This window comes from Rhineura floridana, chromosome 7, assembly GCF_030035675.1.
Source record: "Rhineura floridana isolate rRhiFlo1 chromosome 7, rRhiFlo1.hap2, whole genome shotgun sequence".
NCBI classification, from domain to species: domain Eukaryota; kingdom Metazoa; phylum Chordata; class Lepidosauria; order Squamata; family Rhineuridae; genus Rhineura; species Rhineura floridana.
The window spans coordinates 124,115,458-124,136,297 of record NC_084486.1 but is presented as its reverse complement, the minus strand read 5'-3'; the positions used below and the strand labels follow the sequence as shown (position 1 = coordinate 124,136,297).

The window sequence follows — 20,840 nt, the reverse complement described above, 5'->3', positions numbered from 1 at the left end:
CGGCAGGGCTGCTCAGAGACCTGAAATGCTGTGTTCAATAGGGCAACTGAGGTCTCGGTTGCTGTTTTTTTTAGTGGTGGTGGGGCGCAGATCAGAACATAATCTTGTAAGGAAACTTCATGCATTCATGTATATACTTAATTTCATGCATCCAAGCTTAAACTTTGATTCAAGGGAACAAATCCATATTTTCATACTTCAGCCGCGATCCTAAACTTACACTTCATCCTAGGTGTTTCGAGTGGTTTGGACTGTATCCGAGTAAGCCCACTGGTTTCGACAGAAGTAAATTTTGTGTCCGTAGTTTCTTACACCTCCTGCGTGAATTTCACCCAGATGATGGCGCGGAGGTATTTGCGGATATTTACTGTTCCACAATCTCGATGATGGGACAGCGGTTGAAACGCTTAATATGTTTACAATTATGCTAAACGTACAATGCAATCCTATGCATGTCTACTCAGAAGTAAGGCCTATGAGTTCAATGAAATTTACTCCCAGGTAAGTGTCTGTAGGATTGCTTGCTCCTTTAATCCAATATCTAGTTCTGATAATCCTGACATACAGGCAATTCTAGGCAGACTTTCCTAGGGACATATTTTCCAACCAGCACAATGGGACTTTCTTCCACGTAAACATGCCGAGCAGAAAAAATGCTGGGAACAGATTGAGGCAGATGCTTAATTTACGTCTTCCTGGATTTTACAGAATAAAGCTAAACAATGTTTCTCAGTGCAGTGCAAATCCTATAGAAAACACTCACTTTACTTGAATGTTATCCTTTTTCTTGTATATAATTTTAAAAATCTCTTTTTTGTGTATCAACAGGACTGAAAAGTGGAATCCATGTGGAGATGTTAGAAACTTGCATAAAACTGAGTTAGGCAATATTAAAAGGGAGACCCAGCAAAATTATTTGAAAAATAATTGGTTTCTGGAAGCTTGGTAACTGATGTCTTCAGCTTGTATAGAATGCTGTAAAAATTTCATTGAACTCAGTGGAAATTATTTTCAAGTGATGTCATCACTTGAATGTTCTTAGACCTTCTATTTTCCTGTTTTTGTCCATCAGAATAATTTTGTAGGTTTCTTTACCTGTACTGTACCACCACTAACAATTTCCTCCGTCAGCAGAACATGAAAGTAATAATTTCCGTGGGTTTCCATAGTCCACTACTTTTGTGAGTCAGTTCACTGTATACTAACAGACTTAATAACAACAAGAAAATGGAGAAGATGCTCTGGCAGTTTCCCTACAAATTATTTAAAAGTTTCCCTGTTGCCTTCTTCATGTAAAACTACATGCAAAATAAGTCAGATATTGTAAGTCCTTCCAATGAAGAAACAATTTTTTTTGATAACATCTTGGAGAAGGGATTCCATTTCATGTTATTTTTCTTCAACTCATAAACTGCAGTTGAAGAATTCTGAATCACTCTATCCAAGGTGTAGGTCTGCATCCTAATCAAACTGTCATTTTCAGACATCAGGACATAATGAGATCAAATAATAGGGAAGATAGGACAAGCAAATTAGCAATAAATATTCCAACATCAAGTTTTAAATGAAGCCCTCATTTTCCAAGTGAGAACATGCAAAGAGAGACTGGTTGTTAATGTAAGCTGTCCCAGGACACTCTGCAGCCCGATCCTAATCAAGGCCCACTCATTCCAGGACACTTCCTCTCCCCCAAAAAGTCAAAGATGTGAGCCTAAGTTTGGATTCGGTTACTTTCGAAATGAACGAGACCAACTTCTAAATGTGTTTTGCAAACCTGAACTTCCAACTTAGAATGGAAGTGCCACTGAGCACAATAAGACTTCCAAGCAAATATGCATCTGATTGTAGCTTCAAATTGGGGAGTTTCCCAGCTCCTGAAGAGAGAGGCTGCCCAGATTTTCTCAACTCATGTATGTATTTGTGAGGTTGTTAATTTTTTAACAACATGGATAATCCCAGGGCAGAAAATACATATACGTTAAACCCAAAGGGAAGAAAATAAACCTAAAAGAAAATACTGCAACCACTGTATAATTCAGGATAAAATCACAGTGAGAAGTAAGTCATGGTTACAACCAGACCTTTGCAGCGCAATCAGAAGTAAGCTCCATTAGGTTCAATGGGGTTTACTTCTGAGTAGACATGCATTGGATTGCAGACTTAATCTCTCTGTGTGTACTGTACCATCAGCTAGAATGCTTTTCCCTATATAGATTGACAAAGCCAAGCGCATCTTCAGGCTAAACTGATCTGCCCTCCAAAATAAACAAGTACATTCAGTCTTCCCGGAAATTTCAGCCTCGCATTTCCAAAAAGGTAGCTGAATTTTCGGTACAAAAGATCAAACAAAAGCCCAATAAAACAGAAAGCGTCTTGAAGCCTTTCCCGTCAAAGCCACTCTGCAGCGCGCAACCCCTAAGTGCCTTGAACGCCCTAGGATTTAACTAATTTAGTTCTAGCGCGCTGGCAGAATCTAGCAAAGCCTGCGCCACTTCGCTCGGAAATATACTCAGCTTCAAATCAATGCAAGTAAAGGACTGACATGTAAGAAATGTGTTCTGAGGAGGGGAGGTGGAGGGGAGCGGGAGGGGGGTGACAACGGCCAAAGTACAAGATAACACATTTTTAGGAAGCATGGGGCAATTCTCATGAAGTTCATCTCTTTTTTCTTTTTTAACTACACCCCTCCTCCAATGGGTCTGAAGCTGCCGTCCTAAACTAAGCCCCCTTCCTTGAGAAGTCTATCCCACTGGATGCAAGGACAGTCGGCATCTTCCGAGTCCGGGAGGTTTTAGGATTGGACTGGAAAGGTCTGAGCCGAGCAAAGTCCTCCCATTTATTTATTTATTTGAAAGGCCGCAGGATCTGGCTCTTTGGGGGGGGGAGACGAGAGCCGATCAAAGGAGCACTAATCTCTCCTTGGCAGCTCGGCTGATTTGGTCCTTCGGCAGGCGGGCAGGCAGCAACGCTCTTGCAGCCAGCCAGCCCCGAGTGCTGGTAAATGAGACGTTTGGGAGAAGCTCTCTCCTCCTCTCTCGAGCTAGCCGCCTTGTCATTTTTAGCTCCTCCCCTGCAGATCCAGCCCCCTTCCTCTCCTCCCCCCCCGTGTTTAACTAACTCAGGACACTAGCGCAAGATCCACGCCTAATTAAATTAATTAGAGATTCTTGTCAATCCTGGATTAACGGCCGAGAGCAACCCCTGGCCACTGGATCTGGGAGAGGGGGGTTGGGGAGGGGGAAGACTGGAGGAGGAGGAGGACTTCTCTCCCTTTCCTCCCCCTCCTTATTCCCCCCGCCTTTCCCAGTTTGGCTCTTTTTCTCCTTGTGGTGCGGCTGGACTGCTCCAGGAGAAGGGGGTTCATTCACAGTTCCAAAGGGGAGGTAATTTGCTCCGAACAAGGGGCAGGCTTTGCAAAGTATAAATAGTGGGGACTTCAATAGCTCGAGCCCTATCAGATCTGAACTCTTAGCGGGGAGAATTGTCAAAGATCTTCACGTTTAACAAGCTCGCTCCAGTTGGGAAACATCAGCTCCCATTTAACTCTCCAGCCCCTCTGCGGCTTCCCTCCCTCCCTCCCCCCCCCCTCTCTCTCGTCTTCTCTCCCCCCCGCGCGCCTTACCCACACCCTTCCTCCCCCCTTTTCTCCCACCCCTCATCTTCTTCCTCCTCCTCCTCCTCCTCCTCACTACCCCCTTGATGTGTTTATTGGGGGGCTTGGAACAGCTAGAGGAGGCGAGCGAGAGGGAGAAAAAAAGAGCCTCGCAAAGCGCCGGCGATGGAAGAACTTACCGCTTTTGTTTCCAAGTCGTTTGATCAGAAAGTGAAAGAGAAAAAGGAGCTCATCACGTACAGGGAGGTTCTGGAAAGCGGACCTGTCAGGGCAGCCAAGGAGTCAGGAGGCTCCAGCGAGCCCAGCCGGGAGGACGGCAGCAGCCCGGCGGCCCGGGGAGCTGAAGGCGGCGGCGGCTGCGCAGGTGGGCGATCGCCGGTCCGAGAACTGGACATGGGCGCCGTCGACAGGACCAGGGACGCGGGCACTCCCAAACTCAGCGAAGGTGAAGAGCCCTTCTCTGCCAGGAGGGTCGCTGGGGGGTGGATGGGGGCGGGAATGTCAGGCTGGGCAGGGGACCGCGCGTTAGGAACCAGATGGTGGGATGGCGGGGAGGGGGAAGATCAGGGGAAGGGTTCTCTCGTTCTCTCTCGCTGGGTAGGGCGGGGGCGATGTGTGTGGTTTTGCTCCGAGAGCCCCACCGCCAAAAATGCGCGCTGCGTCCGGCAGGACCGCAGCGGCGATGAAACTTACGAGAGAATGAATGAAGGCGCGGACGGCAGAGAGAGTGTCGTCGTGGAGTCTCTTAGTCGATAGATCCAGACGCCCTATCCTTTCGATTGGGGAAAGAGACCCATAAATTTATTAGTATTAGTACTTTTTCTAATCAATTTCAAAGCGGCTAGCTTATTAACATAACACAGGCCGGCCATTACTCTACGATAGGCTGAGGCTCCAGTCCAGATTGTCTGGGACATGATTGTGTGACGATTTTTCCTGGCTGAACTCTACATATGTTTTGGGGATGTAGCTTTCCCCCCCTTCCTTTCTCTCTTCTGGATAGAAAGATGGGGAGGCTGTAAAATCACAGGCGCTCACCTTATTAGGTTAGCCAGTTTGTGATGTCCATGCGTGTATATATTTATATATGCATTGTCTTCTCCCTGTATAAATGGGAATACTGTTAAATACTGAGGGTAAGGCTTTGCGTTGTGCTGTTCTGGAAAGTGTGGCAGGTTTTTGAACCCGGGAGGCTCCCACTGTGATGGTCCCAAGGTCTCTTTTTATCCTTGTAGCGTCTCATCCACAGTGAAGGAGCTCAACATATATAAATTGTTGTGCTATTTCCCCCAATTAGTCAAAAAGAATATGTCACCTTCAATTCTGTCACAATATTTAAGCCGATAATTAACTTGCTTTATTATGGGATCTTTTCCTGTTTACAATGCAAAAAAAAGAGGAGAGGGGGTGGTACTGGAAGCAAATGTGAAATAAAATTAATCGATTTCTGTTTAAGATGGCTTGGAAACCTCTCTAACTATGATTAAAAGTTTGAAATGCAGTCATTTATTTGTGAATGAGAATATTAAATACTGGGTACTCCAAAAGCAGAGAGGAAACATTTTACGTATTTTTCTCCAAGTGCGTTTCCTTGAAACGAGGAATAGCTATACAAAAACGAACAATAAATTACACAACTGTTTTAAAATGTTAGAAACATTGCTAAGAAGTGATCTTGAAATCCAAGCGAGGGGTTTCGCTTGTTGTTATTCGAGGTTCTTATCCTCTTCAAAGACATGATACTGGAGGAGCGAGGCAGAGAAATGAATGAAAATGCTCTTTTGCAAAATATCCTCTCCTGTTTGCTTAGCCAAAGAGCCCCGCGGCTTCCAAAGTATATTTGAATACCTGCGTGTGGTTTGAGAATGCAGATGCCATAGTCGGGGGAGGAGGGTTGATTTCATCTCTTTTGTTCACCGAAAGTAGCTCTCTCCAGATCGGAACTGAGCCGCAGACATCGTCCGGAAATGATTTTATAAACAAATGCTGAACCTGATTACAGACAAACGCAGCGACAGTAAACAAACTTCGGAAGGGCGGTGGGCAAACACATTCACGGCAGGCAGGCGGGGAGGGAAACCCTGTTTGTAGGTTAGGAAACCCCTGCAGTCTGAACGAACCGCGTCACGCCGCCACGTTTACACAGGGCCTGGTATCCGAAGTGAAATGTTTCCGTGGAGGGAGGGGGAGGTCTGGTGCTGCCGAACAACAGAGAGAACATGAACAAGGCCGATCATCCTTTATAGAACGCCATGTCCCCCTTGATTAAAGTCCCAAGGTCCCTGCCTCGAGGAGTTTGCAGTCTATGCCTTTCGACCGGGAGGTGGGGATAACCGACTGAGGGGTTAGGAGGAGGAGGCAAAACGATGAGCAAAGTTTTCTTTTTCTTTTTTAATTGGCTCAGAAACAGTTCCTCCGATAATCGTACCTTTTAAGAGAGAGGTCTTTCTGCCCCTCCTAATAAATAAAGTCAAGCAGGTCTTGAATCCCCCCTCCCCCCGCTGGAAGCTTAAAGAGGCAATTCCAGCGGCGGTTCGCGTGTCACCTCCCCCACCGACACCTGCCGCTGTGATTTTGAATAGGTACAACTTGAAAGGCCGCGCGGGTTTAACAAGCCGCCGGCGTGAATGTCAAGGGCGGCAGCTCTGCTCCGTTCACTTCTATAGGATTTTGTCACCGCTTTCCATGGGAGGCGGGCTGCGACTGATCTGAGAGGGGGGAGGAGAGAGCTCGCATCCTATCCTTGGGTACTTGGGAGGGGGGGAAGGAGCGGGATCCTGACCAGCTTGTTTCTTGTTGTTGTCTCTAAATGAATTGGGAAAGGGGCCGGGCATTTTCTCTTCCCCCCCTTGCAATGACCCTGAATTTCTTAGGGCAGACCCAGTCAGGTGGAGAAACATGGCTCTGAGCGTCTCTCTCAACAATCAAAGGATCGCCGTCAAACCACAAACCAGCCTCTCTGCGGAAGGAGAGCCAGCTCTTGGGTAGCTTTCAAACCCCTTTCAAGACTTCAGCTTGAAAAATGAGGGACCTGCGTTCTGCGGAGGGTTTGGGGACTATGGACAGAAAGCGAGGGGCCCACCTCGGATCAAACCGCACCGGCCAGCGCCCTTCAAACGGAAGCGCACCGTCGGATCCACTATAAGACCGTCTTTCGGAGGATGGTAGTCTCAGGCTGGTCCTTTGGGAAACCACGCGCTCTTTCCCAAGTCATTCTAAGAAGATGTGTCTGGGAACATTACTTGCCTGAACCACGATCCAGGGGCAAACTATTCGGGGAAAGTCTGCGATCTTACAAGGCAGCCATCCTATATCCACTTGAACTCTGAGTAGACACGCCTGCGGTAGCGCTGTAGGAGCGCGATCCTTTCTGTCTCTGTCCCTCAGTCAGTCCCCACTGGCTTACTTTCTTACCGTCTTTAGGAGTGCAGCCTCTCAGTCCGTTTGAACATCTGTGAGATCTGCTTCAGTCTTGTAGGATGGGAACTGAAGCAAAGGCAACCTGAGCAAGGCGGTCCTGTCTCTCGGTCAGGCGGGTACCCGCTTGCGGGGCGCTCCGATTCGGCCCTCATTCGCCAGGGGAGCCCATCAGCCTCGAAACTGTTGAGAGATGTGACCTTTTAGCATTTCATTGATCCCTGCCACTGCTCCTCCTCTTCCTCCTTTCCCTCCCCCCCTTCTCCTCGACTTAAGGTAAACACGCAAGTGGGGGGAACCCAGATCAGACAATGGCCTCCCGATCCAGGGGCTGTGCGGTTGTTTAGTGCTTGGGGTTGTGTGTCTGATTTTGCGTATGTGTCTGTGTTTTCCTTTCCTCTCCAGTTTCCCCAGAGCTGAAGGACCGCAAAGAGGATGCCAAAGTGATGGAAGACGAAGGACAGACGAAGATCAAGCAGAGGAGAAGCCGGACCAATTTCACCCTGGAGCAGCTGAACGAGCTGGAAAGGCTGTTCGACGAGACCCATTATCCGGATGCTTTCATGAGAGAGGAACTCAGCCAGAGGCTGGGCTTGTCCGAAGCTCGAGTGCAGGTGAGGAAATCCTTTCCGGGCAGGGGAGGCTCGTCAAGGAGGCTGATCGAAGGGACCTTAAGGCGGATTAATTACCCTGGGAATTGAGGAGCGGCGACTTGACTCAGGAGTCGGTCCCGCTGAACTTCCCGGGACTTAATTCGGAACAAACACGCTTAGGATCGCGCTTGGTATTGGCAAGCCGGGCATCAGATGGATTTATTTCCTCTTTCAGTGATTGTTGGTATCTGTAGATTCGAATCCGATGGATCCCCTTCTCCTCCTCCGAGCATTTGCTGGGAGGGGACGGCGGAGAAGTGGCGCTGGGGGAGAAATGAGTCTACCACCAAAAAGGAACGACCAGCTAGTTGTTCGTGGTTCTGAGTAGAAAAGAGTGGCGATTCCCGAGTATAATCGATATTGGGATGTAGTGTCTGCGCCCGTTCGTCCTGATCCTACATGGGTTGGGGGGAAATTCCATTTCCTTGGTTGGTTTTGTTTAAGGTTATGTCCTGGAGGGGTCATGCCTGTCTTGCTTCCATAGTTTCACCCGTATTGGGATGTGCTGCTCCTGCTCGCCTCCACTCTGTGCCCCATTTCTTCCGGTTCTCCACTCGAAATGCTTAGAGCCATCAAGGTCTGCGGTATTGTATGGCATTAGCGAAAAGTAGCAAAAAATAAAGGCCCCTGCCCGAAGGAGCCTACAGTCTAAAGTTGTGATAGTAGCGACAGAACAGACTGAATAAATTGAGGGGAGTGGATCCAAGCGGAGAGTGACTAGTGCTCAAAGTAGGTGTGTAAATGTGTCTGGCAGTGCTGGAGTAAGGTTCCCCTTTCTAAAACTTCAGATAGCTATGCTTTTATTGTGAGGGGGTGGGGTGGGGAGATATTGAGACCATTTAGATTATATTCGTCCTCTCTCTTCAAACATGGATGCTGGTTCGGTTTAAAAAGAGAGAGGGAAAGGGCAGGCAGATGTATGAATTAACTTTATAGAGGGGCTGACTAATAAACGAAATTGGGAGTTGCTAAAGTGTGCACATTTACAGTCCATTTACTTTTTTAAAGAGGGAAGTAATTAAACATCTCCAGGGACTAGAGGAAGGAACAGATACACATGGAGCGTGGCTTAGCTAATGCAGTCGGATTTCAAAGAGTCTGTTTGGGGACCATCTCTCCCTTGCACATTCCACATATTTCGAGGGATCTTTCAAGCTTCGGTTCCAAAGCCCGTTCTCTCTCTCTCCCTCCCTCCCCTCCCCCCATTTTCTCTAACGGGGGCCAACAGAAGGGAAAGAGAGGATTTGGTCCAGGAAAGGCAGAACTTTGGTCCAGAAAGAAGCCTGCTAGCCAGAGGCCCAAGTCACTTGTCCCATAAGTTTCAGTGTTGTTTCCGCAGAAAACGGGGCCTTCTTTTGTGTGCACACATGGAGAGCGCTTTCAGCCCTCCCCCCTCCCCCCTCCCCCCTAACATCTGCAGCTGCGAACCAGGCTAAGCAGCGAGTTCTTGGCTTGTAATAGATACTTTCCCCTCCATCTTTGCGCTGGTGGGCTCTTGCCATCTGCACCGAACGGGGCTCGAGTTCTTAAAGGCTTTCTCTGCATCTTGTAATCGGATAATGACAGAAACTGAACAGGCGCGTTGTAGTAAGGGGTGTGTGTGTGTGGATAAAAGGAAACTGGAGGGGAAGAGAAACAGAATTTTTGAAAGACTTCACAGCCTGAAGAAAAAGAGTCCTCCCTTTTCATTCCTCTCTGCTTTTCTATTTTTCTCCATCTTTTTTTTTTAAACACCACCACGAAATGCTCAGTCCCCTAACTGGTCTGTGGATAGATAGATATATAATATATGGGAGGTGATTCCTACGGAGGGAGATTTGCTGGATTCAACAAAAGAATAACTAGTGCCCACCATAATCCATTCAGAATAACGTTCAGAGATTTGCATATATTATAGTCTCTTTCCTTTTAAATGTCCCCAGAAAACGCTTCGCGGTTATTTTGTTTTAGACTTTGCTTCCAGGCTCCCATTGTCAGAGGGTGGAAAAGCGAGCCTGGAAGCCGCAAGGGGGAAGTCTGGAAGCTGCAATCCGAATCACCCCGATTCCTTCCTGCCAACTTTACTTGGAAGTAAGCACCGTGGACGATTTCGGTTGGATTTACTTCCGAGTAAGCATGGTTAGGAGCGCAGTTTAATAGCCCGCTTTGAAAATGTGTGTTTGCGTAGCAAACATGCATAGGATCGGGCTGCGTGGTTGCAATCCCACACAAATGTATCTGGGAGCCAGTCCTATTGAACTAAATGGGACTGGCTTCCAGGTAAAGAGGCAAGGGGTCGCAGCCGTCTAACTCGATCCAGGCACTCAGAAGTGTGGCCTACTATGCTCAGTAGGGCTTTCTGTGGGGATGGCAACCTTAGGCAGTCATCCTAGGCACCTGGATTTCGTGCAAATTCCATGAAACGCCATTCCATTTACATCAGTGTCAAAATCATTCATAGGGTCGGGTCACATCATATCTACTTCCTTGGACAGTAAGTGTCGGACTGTAGTGTTAGCTGGAACGTGGAACATTTGTGGTTAGATGCTGACAGTTCCTTATTCCACTTTAAAGGCTAAGATCCCAATCAGATTTTGCGTCCCTTGCAGGCCCTCCCCCCTTTTTTGTCTTGGGGAACGAACAGTCACATGATAGTTAGGACCTTTGAGATGGAAAACAGATATCTCCTCCCCTCCCCTCCCCTCCCCTCCCCCCCGCCCCAATAACTAACTCACTCAATAAAACCGGGACAATATTTTCAAAGCACTTATGTGAATCACACTGCCATTGAAATGAATGGGGCTGAACGGGGGTTAAGTGCCCGATCCTTTGCAGGTTTATTCGGATGCCAGTCCTCCTGAGTTCAGTGGTGCTTCATCCCAGTAAGCCTTATTGAACTCAATGGGGTTTACATCTGAGTGAAAATGCAAAGGATCGGGCTGCCCTAGTACACCTAGCTCCAAGACTGAACAAATCTCCTCCTCTCTCAGGGAAAATGGGCCCAATTCTTGATCCTGATTGTTAAACTTTCCCCTATTTCCAATAGTTGAAGTATCTCCTTGCCTTGTGTGAAGCGTCTCCCCCCTTCCGATGACAGGAAATTAGCTTATCATAATAATGAGACAATTATTCCGCTTCTGTGCTGCACTCCACTGCACAGAGGAACAGAGAATTTCCCAACTTCTTTGTAACGAAGCTTTTATGATAGCAATTATCCCCCAAAAGTGAGTCACTAAACGCTTTGGTGTGCCGTTTTTCTTGAAGATAAAGCTAATTAATATTACAGGTTTTTAACAGGCGCGTTCTTCTCGGGTCTTATTGCGTAAGCATCTAAACCCCTTTATCATGAGTTTTTAGCATTAGATACCACGGAGAGATGGGAGGGGACCCTTGGGGGAATTCGACTGGCGAAAACTGAAACGGGGCCCGAGAAAGTCATTGAGCAAGAATCAGAACGGGAGGCAGCTGCCCATTTCCTAGAGCTGCGCCCTTTTAAGTCTGGATTCTAAAGCGCGGGGTCAGGGGGATGGGTAAGGCTCAAGCAACGTTTCACATGTTGGTCAGTTTCATTCCTGGCTCGTCCCTTGCATTTGGCCCAGCTGGTAATACTGGTGGAATCTACTCCGAAGGGACAAGCAACAGCCCCCCAGGATTGTAATTCCCATTGATTTAAGGGGGGAAACCTGCTCCGGAATAAGCCTTTTCCAGTTTGGGATTGTATTTATCAACACAAGTGCCTTCCGATCCTAACCCAGCGGAATCTGGTAACATTTCGGCCATTTTAAGTTCCCTTGACTGCATTAAGAAGCACCTGCTTCACGGGAGCGAGTCTGTCCTAAGTCTTATTGGAGTGTGTATAGGACTGTAGTGGTTAATGTAAGTTTAAAGTGCCGTGCCTTACTTTTACTGGGAAAGGAAGGAAGTTGAACTGATGTTAATTACTCCCAAGTAAGGCTGCAGCCTCTGTGCACATTTAGGCTGCAATCCAATACATACTTACCTAGGAGTAAGTCCCATTGAACCCAATGGAGCCTACTTCTGAGCAGACATTATTGGATTGCTGCCTTCCTTGGGTAAACTTCTATTGAACAGGCAATGGGGCTTGCTCCTGCCTCAATATACATGGTCTTTGGCTGTTTCTTTTAGTATTCAAGTCTAAAATACTAATGGCGAAAGAGGAAAAGGGAGAGATTAATACAATTATGTCCAAGTCAATTTGTTTTGGATCGGGACTGAGAGGGAGAGGACATGCTGGAAATGAGTGCATTAGGCTGGTATTGCATGTGAAGATACACAGGGTTAGGGATTCAGTGCTACGAGGAAGTCGCAGCATTTGAAGGTTTATTAGTTTAGAGAAAAGGCGTGTAAGAGGTGACATGACAGGAGTGCATAGAATTATACAAGGCACGGAGAAATTGGATAGAGAAAAGTTTTTCTCCCTCTTTCATAACACTAGAACTCATGGACAACCAATGTAGCTAGAAGATTCAGGACAGATAAAAAAGTACTTCTTCATACAGCATGCAGTTCAAAAGCACTGCATAGAGAAGGTACCATCTTGGATGGCTTTAAAAGAGATTTAGACGAATACATGGAGGATAAAGCTATTAATGGCTACCAGCCATGACGATTATGTTCTGCCACCACGATGGGAGGCAGCATGCTTCTGAATACCAGTTGGTGGAAACCGCAGGCGAGGAGAGTGCTCTTGCACTCAGGTCCTGCTTGCAGGCTTCCCATGGGCATCTGGCAGGCCACTGTGAGAACAGGAAGCTGGACTAGATGGGCCAGTGGCCTGATCCAGCAGGCTATTCCTATGTTGAAATGTGGAACAGGTGTGGTCCAAGTACCTTGGTTGCTATAAATGTGTGAAAGTGGGATGCCCTTTCAAAACAGGGGAGGCCTAACATGGTTAGTATACTGTAGGCCAACTCGTAGACAGTTTGAAGCTTGGTACGTTACTAGATGCCTCTGAATGGGAATTTATCCTAAGAAAGTAAAAACTAGCATTGTTCCTCTCTAACTGTTTCTAGGACACCTAGGAGGCTGGTATATGGTACACAGGTAATCTAAAACACTGTATAGTAGACAATTTTGAAAGGGAGACATTTATTTATCTCTAGAAATTGGGCGTGCAGGGAGATGTAGATCCCAAAATTATTATGGGACTTTCCAAAAGCTAAAATTTGGTTAACAAGACTAAACTTTCCAGATTGCTATGTAAAGTTTTAAAAAAGAAAGAACGAAATCAACATCTTTGCACCTAAGAGCGCAATCCTACCCAGAAGTAAATCCTACTGAGTTCAATGGGACTTTTTCACAGGTAAGCATGTACAGGATTAAAACTAGGGTGTCCAGAGGCAAAGCAGGAGGGGGCTCCTGTCCCTTTAACAGACGAGGTGATTCCAGCAGGTCTGGCAAAGCTACAGTTGTTGACACTCTCTTTTCTACACACAACTATATTTTTCGGGATACCTTTGTCAAAAACGGTGGGCCTAGATAACCATAGAGGTCTGCAATGAGGAAAACACGTGGGGTAGAATTTTAGGGCCTGGAGGTTCCCCTCCGATTTGGACTCGGGGGAGGCAGGCTTCCAGTAGGGGATAGCTTGCTGCTTGCAGAACATAACGTTCATTTACTGGTATCAAACATGGCTAGAGAGATCGCTCTCGCTGCGTGTTATCTGGATACCCATCCAGATGGATAGATACAGATGCCCTTTTGTACTGAGCCCGTTTTCTCCGTGTCTGCCCAGGTATGGTTTCAGAACAGAAGAGCTAAATGCAGAAAGCAAGAAAATCAACTCCATAAAGGTATGTGAAACTGCACAGTAGTGCGCGTCAACGGGTTCTAGCACTTGTTTGCTAGGTGATACATCCCTTTCCCGCATCCCTTCTACATTCCAGGCCCCGGGGAACTTTTATTGGGCTCCGCCTAAAAGCTCCTCCTTGCCTAAGCCTGTATTTCCTATGCACCCTTACCTGGGAATAAGCCCCATCGGACCCCAGTGGGTCTTATTCCTGAGTAAACGCTATAAAAGCCGCAGAGGAAAGCCAAAACAGATAACAAAAATGACTTTTCGCTCAGTTTCTCATCCGGTCCCCGCCTGTTTCTTTCAGGAGTCCTCATAGGAGCAGCCAGTCAGTTTGAAGCGTGCCGGGTGGCCCCCTACGTGAACGTGGGCGCGTTGCGGATGCCTTTCCAGCAGGCAAGTACAAAGACGGCGAAGCGAGAGGCCGCCCACTTTCCGCTCAGGGTAGAGCAAGCGGCTGCTCTCTCCTCCCCCGCGACAACTGACCGCTGTGGTCAGCTCCCTTGCTAACGGCTGGACAATCCTATACCTAACATTAATGTAAAAAGTTGCCTCCCCGCGGATGCCTGTCTTTGGCCTGGGCATGGAACACCTCGATCCTTAGTGCATCTGCAGCCCTGCCCGATCCTATACGCGTTTCCTCGGAAACATGCCCTAATGAGCTCAGTGGGATATAAAAACCGGGTGTAAAGGCGCTCAGAGCCGCTGCTGTCCGGCATTCAGCGCTATTGTTTTAAACGGAAACGCGAGGGTTTGTTACCGTCGTTGGTAGGATCCAAGCCTTACTCGGAATTAAGTCTCACTGGTGTCAAGGGAGCTTACTTGCAAGGAAGCGTGATTAGGATCGGGAAAGGCCAGTCGACTCTCTCGAAATGGGCTAAGGCTGTATTTGTGCAGCCCAACCCTCCACACGTTAACTCCGGAAGGGGACATAAACCCCGGGGTTCGGCTGAACGCGCAGCCCAACTTATTCATGTTTCCTCGGGGATATTACGCATTGGGTTCATTGGGGTTTAATCTCTGGTAAGCGGACAGGATGCAGACCATGTAGGTGAGTGACTCCCAAAATCTCTCCCAGACCTAGCTGGAGACACCAAGGATTGAACCTGAGGCCTTCTATATGCAAAACAGATGCTCTACCACTGAGCTACCACAGGGGATCGCAGCGTGAGGGTCTATGGGAGCTTAAGTCAAGTTCTATCTCGGTGCAACCCTATGCATGTGTACTCAGAACTAAGTTTTAGGTGTTTCACGTGGCTTACTCTCTAGGAAGTGCATTGGTCCTCTGCATGCTCCAGAGAATTCCTGAGCATCCACCCCATGGAAGGAAATGACTTTGATGGGCCTGTTTATCTATGCATAGGAAGTAGGTGGTCCTTGCCTGCATGGATATATACAGTATGCGGGTGTGTTAATTGAAATCTTGTAGCATGATCAGTATTGGGTTAGTAATTTTTATATTCTTTTAATAAGAAACTATCACAAGTTTTTATGGTGGATTAATTTTAACAGGATAATCCAACTCCAAATACTGTCTTGGAAGGGGGGGGAGTTTCTGTCTTGAGCAACTCACATTTGTCAGGAAAGACAAGCCTTGCAACCCTGATTCTAAACATATCAGCCTGGGCCCAGCACAGTGGTAGAGAACTTGTAGCCCTCCAGACGTTTTTGGACTCCAACTCCCATCAGCCCCAGCACAGCCAATGGTCCTGGATGGTGGGGACTGTAGTCTAGCAATACCTAGAAGGCCACAAGTCCCCCCCCCACTCTTGTCTGAGTTCAATGGGCTTTAGCATTCCTAACTTGGTCCCTGAATTAGGGCCATTACTTGGAAGTAACTTCAGCTGATTTCACCAGGACTTCTAAGTAATGTATTTTAGAAAAAGTGTGTTGGACCTAGAAAACCCAGTGGGTTCGTATCCCCCTTCTTTCATAAATTCATTGTTCTCTGTCCATGGGAAAGCCATATATTTCAGGTTTATTGACATTAGTGGTATCTTCTAATGGCCATGGTATTGGAGCACTCTTAAAGTTCTCTGGGACACATATGGTCATTATTTGGTTGTAGACAAATCACTGACTCTTAAATATTGGTCCTATGCAGAGGTACGTTACTTCTGACTAAATATACATAGGTCTGGGTTGCATGTCTCATGTAGGATGAGATATTCTCAGACATGAAACAGGATCAGAAGGAAAGCGTGTAGATTCTGCCAAGTGAAAAAGATCTGCATCCATAATAAATAAAAGCAATAGCAAAGCCTTGTCTCAAAATGTGGGTGGTGATGGGTGTGTGTGATTGGTATGGATAGTAACACCACAAAGGTCATACGGGAGATGACTGAGAATGATAGATGTGTACAGCCATTAGAGAGCTGAGGGAAAGGCACAAGATAAAGTAGGGCTCTCGGCGCTGGCTTGATGCTATCAGGGCTACAGTCCTGAAGTTCAATGGCATTTAAGCAAACTAAATGTGTGCAGGATTGTAGCCAAGGGCTGTGAGTGTAGGGCCTGTCAGGACAGCAGAGTCAGACAATGCCTGTTTTCCCTTGGCTCTGTGTAGTTAAAAAACAACAACCTCAAGGCAGCATAATTGCTTCACTTGTCTTCAGATTATGAAGACAGAAGCAAAAACTTTTAGAAAAATATAGTCAAAGCAGATGAATGCACAAGCAAACTTTTATAAAAAGGCAATCAAGCACATTCATTTGAAACTGGGAGCCTGTATTAAATGTGGAGGGACGGCAAAAAGAGAAGTGTTAGCCAATTAGCCTATATTGCTTGGGGTTAGCCAACTAGCATGCAAAACCAGCCAGCAGCAACCACAAGCAGGAAACAGAAGCAGTCAGAACATGGTGACACTTTTCAGCCATAGCCAGTCCCAAAGCAGCACTTCCTGCAACTAGGGCATGCAACAGACACATGTCAGAATTCAGAAAGCACATGAAATTGGTGAGTTAATCAATGTAGGACATAGCTGACCAGTGAGAATATTCAAGGAGATACTGCATCCAGACAGACTGCCTATCCAGAGAGCAGTGCATATTGAGAATTCACAAGGCCAAACAGCATAAAGAGTTTGTGCATATAACCAAATTATCAAGCAGGTTGTTTGCAGTGTAGCCAACCTGTCATAAGGAGAGGCTTAATTTCCAACAGGAAAAGTCCTAGGTAGGGATGCTGAACTTCTGGTTCTCCAGGTGTTTCTGGACTCCAGCTCCCATACCCCTAGCCAGGCAATAAACTCAGAAGAAAGGCGATCAAGCATAGTCACACCACGGCCAAAGGTCAGGAGTGATGAGAGTTGTAGTCCAGCAACAACTGGCAGGCCACAGGTTCCCAGTCCCTGTGCTAGGGGATTAAGTCTACATGGAAGCAACATAATGCGACCTGGAAGTCTATCTTGCAGTCCCAAATATGAAACTATGAGGGATGACACTCTGTGCATGTATATAGTATTAATACTATCACTTTGTTCAGGACTTAATGAGTCAAGGCTTAGACCTGTTTCCAAAGGCACTGGTGATCTCTGGACCACAATAAGCCTTTTGACAATGCTCAGGGGCAATTTTTTCACTAATGAGGAACAACAGAAAGACCTCATATGCTTGGGTTTAAGCATAAGGTGCTTTATTTAGGAGTACCTTTCCCCGGAAATACTGTCTTTAATAAGTACTCAAGAGTCTGGAAAAAGCCACATTTTGTGGCCTAGTTATGTTGTGCCCTAATCGTAAAGGTGTGGTGGTCTGGCTATGATTACTTGGGTCCTAGGGAAAGGCATTCTGCACATGCTCAGATACATTTGTTTTGATGAAGGTATCATTTTTTGCAAGTATTGTGACAGGTGTTTTGGAGATGAATTTATTTGAATGTGATTATTTAGATGTTTTACTGTTAGAAATTAGTGCTAATGCTTTTGCCAGTGCATTTATTTCACTGGAAACCACTTGATATCTCAGTGGTAGAGCATCAGCTGTGCATGCAGAAGATCTTTGGTTCAATTCCCAAAATTTCCAGGTAAGGCTGGGAGAGACCCTAGAGAGACTGAAGTCCTGGACAGCAGCTGCCAGTCAGTGTACACAATACTGAGCTAGATGGACCCATGGTCTGACTGTACAAGGCAGCTTCTTGGGCCATTATGTAAATATAAAATGTCAATGCTGAAGGAGTAAACTTAATTGAACATTGCTGGTGATGGACTTTGGAGTAAGCATGCTTTGGGTCAGGCTGCACAAATGAACCCAACATAAGATTATAGTGTAATCATACTACTACTACTATTTTTACTTACTGTAAGTGCCACTGTGTCCAATGGGGTTTAATACCTGTCAAATGGGCATAGGGTTGTAGTTCTGAATGCACTCACAGGCAGACTTGCGAGTATATGAACTCTCTTCTCTTTCTAGGAATAAACCAGCAGGGACTATAAATATATATACACAGCCGGATCTTAAGTACCTTTAGTGCTCGAGTTAAGGGAGGAAAGATGGTGGCATCCCCCTCAGTTGGTCCATATCCCCCTTTAGTTTTGTCCCCCCCAAAGTGCCTAAGGGGGGGCATTAGACTCCGTCCCCCTTTAACTGGAGCACTGAGTATTTACTCCGAAGTAAGTCCGATTGAGTTCAACGGGCCTTACTTCCTAGTAAGTGAGCTGAAGGCTCGCAAGCCCTTAGAGGCTGTGTAGTGAGATCGCGGTTGTTTTAATGCTCTTGTCTTTTTCCCATTCTTGTTGCACCTTTTAGGATAGTCATTGCAACGTGACGCCCTTGTCCTTTCAGGTGCAGGCGCAGCTGCAGCTGGACAGCGCCGTGGCGCACGCGCACCACCATCTCCACCCGCACCTGGCCGCGCACGCGCCCTACATGATGTTCCCGGCGCCGCCCTTCGGCCTGCCCTTGGCCACGCTGGCCGCCGAGTCAGCGTCGGCCGCTTCGGTGGTGGCTGCAGCCGCGGCGGCCAAGACCACCAGCAAGAACTCGAGCATTGCGGACCTCAGACTCAAAGCCAAAAAGCACGCGGCTGCTCTAGGCCTGTGACTCTTTCTCCCTCCTGGGCACGTTGCAATTCCACCGCAAGCCGAGCGACCCACCGGCGGGGGTCCGGGGGAGGCTCTGGGGCTCTTTGGAGGAGGATTCCCCCCCCTCTGAGACTTCCTTCCTCCTCCCCTGCGACCCATCCTAAACAGAGGCCGATCTTAACTCACCCAGAGAGGGAAGGTCCTTTATTTTTCTTTTGGTCCTGAGCGACTTAAAATGTGAAAGACAAAATAAATGAACTCCGGGGAAGGAAAACCCACCACGAGGTGTTCACTGGAACGAAAAAGCGATAGAAGACGAAGGCGATGAAGCCAGGAGAGAAAGAAAACAAATTTGATCTTTTTTTCTTTTAATGGAAAGAGGGAACCCCTCCTCCTGCTGCTAATAATAATAATACTAAGGAGAAGAAGAAAGAGAACTGACTCAGAAACTGGCAGGAAGACACATATACGCTTATTTAAAGAATTAGATGAAATAGACACGCAGCTGGGAAGTTCACAGGTTTTGAAACTGATCTTTTTCTGCGAAGTTCACTTTAATACGAGAAATTTGATAAGCGAGGCGGGCCTCCTTTTACGTTGCATCAGATCCTTGAGTTTTAACAGCCGCAGTCTAGAAACGGAGATGAGAAGGAAAAAAGAATTTAAAAATGGGGAAGAGGGGGGAGGAGGATCTTTTTTTAAAAAAAAAAATGTGAGTGTGTGAGAGAGAAACAGACGATTATTTCTCTGCCAATTTCTAATGAAAAACTGATCGGGATACCTTCTGTTAGTAGAGTTCCGGGTCTGCGTGTTTTTGTTTGCTTTTTGTGTTTCATCTCTTCTTGGCGTCCCTTCGGATAATTTGCACTTCACTGCAATCAGACCAACAAAATCAACATATGAAATAAAGTCGATTCGTTAAATTTGGGCTTTCCCCCAGATTGAGGGAGATGTATACCCAAGGCCCTAATTCAGAGAAACCTACGCTCAGACCCCTGTGCATAGCTGAGCGCGTCCAAACCCACCCAGATCAATGAGGTCAGGTGCCCCTATCCTTAGACGGAATTGCAGCCTTAGTAGCATTTAAGGCTGCCATCCTTTGCGTCCTTACATGAGACTTTAAACAGTATGGTGATTTAATTTCAAGCAAACGCATGTCACCTAGGACCTGTGGATTTTTCTCTCCTCTTCTCCTACAAAAACTCCCCCCTTTTGGGGAGGGGGAACTCACCATTCAGCCTGATGAGGTCTGGAGAATCCGAAGGCTTGCTCATGACTTTGTGACAAGTCGGTTGGTCCTAAGAAATATATTGTCATTCTGTAGATCTTGAATCCCCCCCTTAATGAAGCAACATGGCTGTCTCTATTTCCAACGCCAAGCAGAGGCCCCACCTCAGTTTAAAATCAATATAGTCGCGACTCACATGAATTCTATTGATTTCAATGGGACTGGTGCGCGACTGTATTGGGATGGGGGCTCCAGCTTGTGAGGCTGTCTGATTTCCAAACCTAACCAGGGCTGAAGCAAATAACCTTCCCTTCTTTTATTTTTCACTCCCTCGACGATTAAGATTGTATCGCACCCGCGACCAATCACGTCCCAATAATGATAACAGGAAGGATACGGAGTCCATATTTAGTTGGGCTGCAATAACTCGTGACTTGACAGCTCTGTCAAAACCTTGCATCTGATCTCATGAATGTGTGAGAGCCAGTGTGGCGTAGTGGTTAAGGTGTTGGACTACGACCAGGGTTCAAATCCCCACATAGCCATGAAGCTCACTGGGTGACCTTGGGCCAGTCACTGCCTCTCAGTCTCATGAAAACCCTATTCATGGGGTCGCGATAAGTCGGAATCGACTTGAAGGCAGTACATTTACATTTATAAAGGTGTATCCATTCCCGCAAGCTTGTGATATTATATACGTCTATTTTCCTTTCCGAAAGGCATATATATATATCTATATAATCTGGGGGACCGCGAAGTCGCCGGTGTGTTGATCCCCTCAAATACTTCCAGAGCGGAGTGCTCTTTTGCCAAGAAAATGAAACGGGGGACGGGAGGGGCGAGGAGAAACCTCACTGCAAGCTGAACTCTGCTAGGAACAGAGATGTGTAATTATTTGTTCTCCATGAAAACAAAAACAAAATTATTTATATTGACCGTATTTTTTCTAGTGTATTTTAAGTTATTGGGAGGGGAAGAAAGGGGGGGGGAAAGTCGGAGAAAAATATGCTGTTACTTCATTTATATGTTGTTGTCAGCACGATCTATTTTGTTCCACTCAGGTTTGCTTCGCTTTTTATTCGTTCATTGTTGACGTCACGATTTTCAACAAGTGCCAAGTT

At 46.7% G+C, this 20,840-nt stretch overlaps 1 protein-coding gene across 3 annotated transcripts; it reads left to right on the top strand.

The window, feature by feature from the left end:
- Positions 1-3,778: 3,778 nt before the first annotated feature.
- SHOX2 (SHOX homeobox 2) lies at positions 3,779-20,192 on the top strand. 3 transcript variants are annotated; one of them, XM_061637156.1, is made up of 6 exons: positions 3,779-4,113; positions 5,449-5,465; positions 7,436-7,644; positions 13,418-13,475; positions 13,782-13,870; positions 18,217-20,192. In XM_061637156.1, exons 1-6 carry the CDS (start codon positions 3,779-3,781, stop codon positions 18,508-18,510), a joined length of 1,002 nt encoding a protein of 333 aa, XP_061493140.1. In that variant the 3' UTR covers positions 18,511-20,192. The 3 variants fall into 3 exon arrangements, with proteins under 3 accessions (XP_061493140.1, XP_061493142.1, XP_061493141.1); XM_061637158.1 differs by lacking the exon at positions 5,449-5,465 and having other exon boundaries at positions 3,779-4,058; positions 18,253-20,192; XM_061637157.1 differs by lacking the exon at positions 5,449-5,465 and having other exon boundaries at positions 3,779-4,058.
- Positions 20,193-20,840: the final 648 nt, after the last annotated feature.

Coding starts and splice junctions, on each gene's coding strand:
- SHOX2 (XM_061637156.1), top strand. CDS start 3,779: ATGGAAGAACTTACCGCTTTTGTTTCCAAGTCGTTTGATCAGAAAGTG. Junction 13,476..13,781: donor AGAAAATCAACTCCATAAAG/GTATGTGAAACT, acceptor TGTTTCTTTCAG/GAGTCCTCATAGGAGCAGCC. Junction 13,871..18,216: donor TGCGGATGCCTTTCCAGCAG/GCAAGTACAAAG, acceptor TGCACCTTTTAG/GATAGTCATTGCAACGTGAC.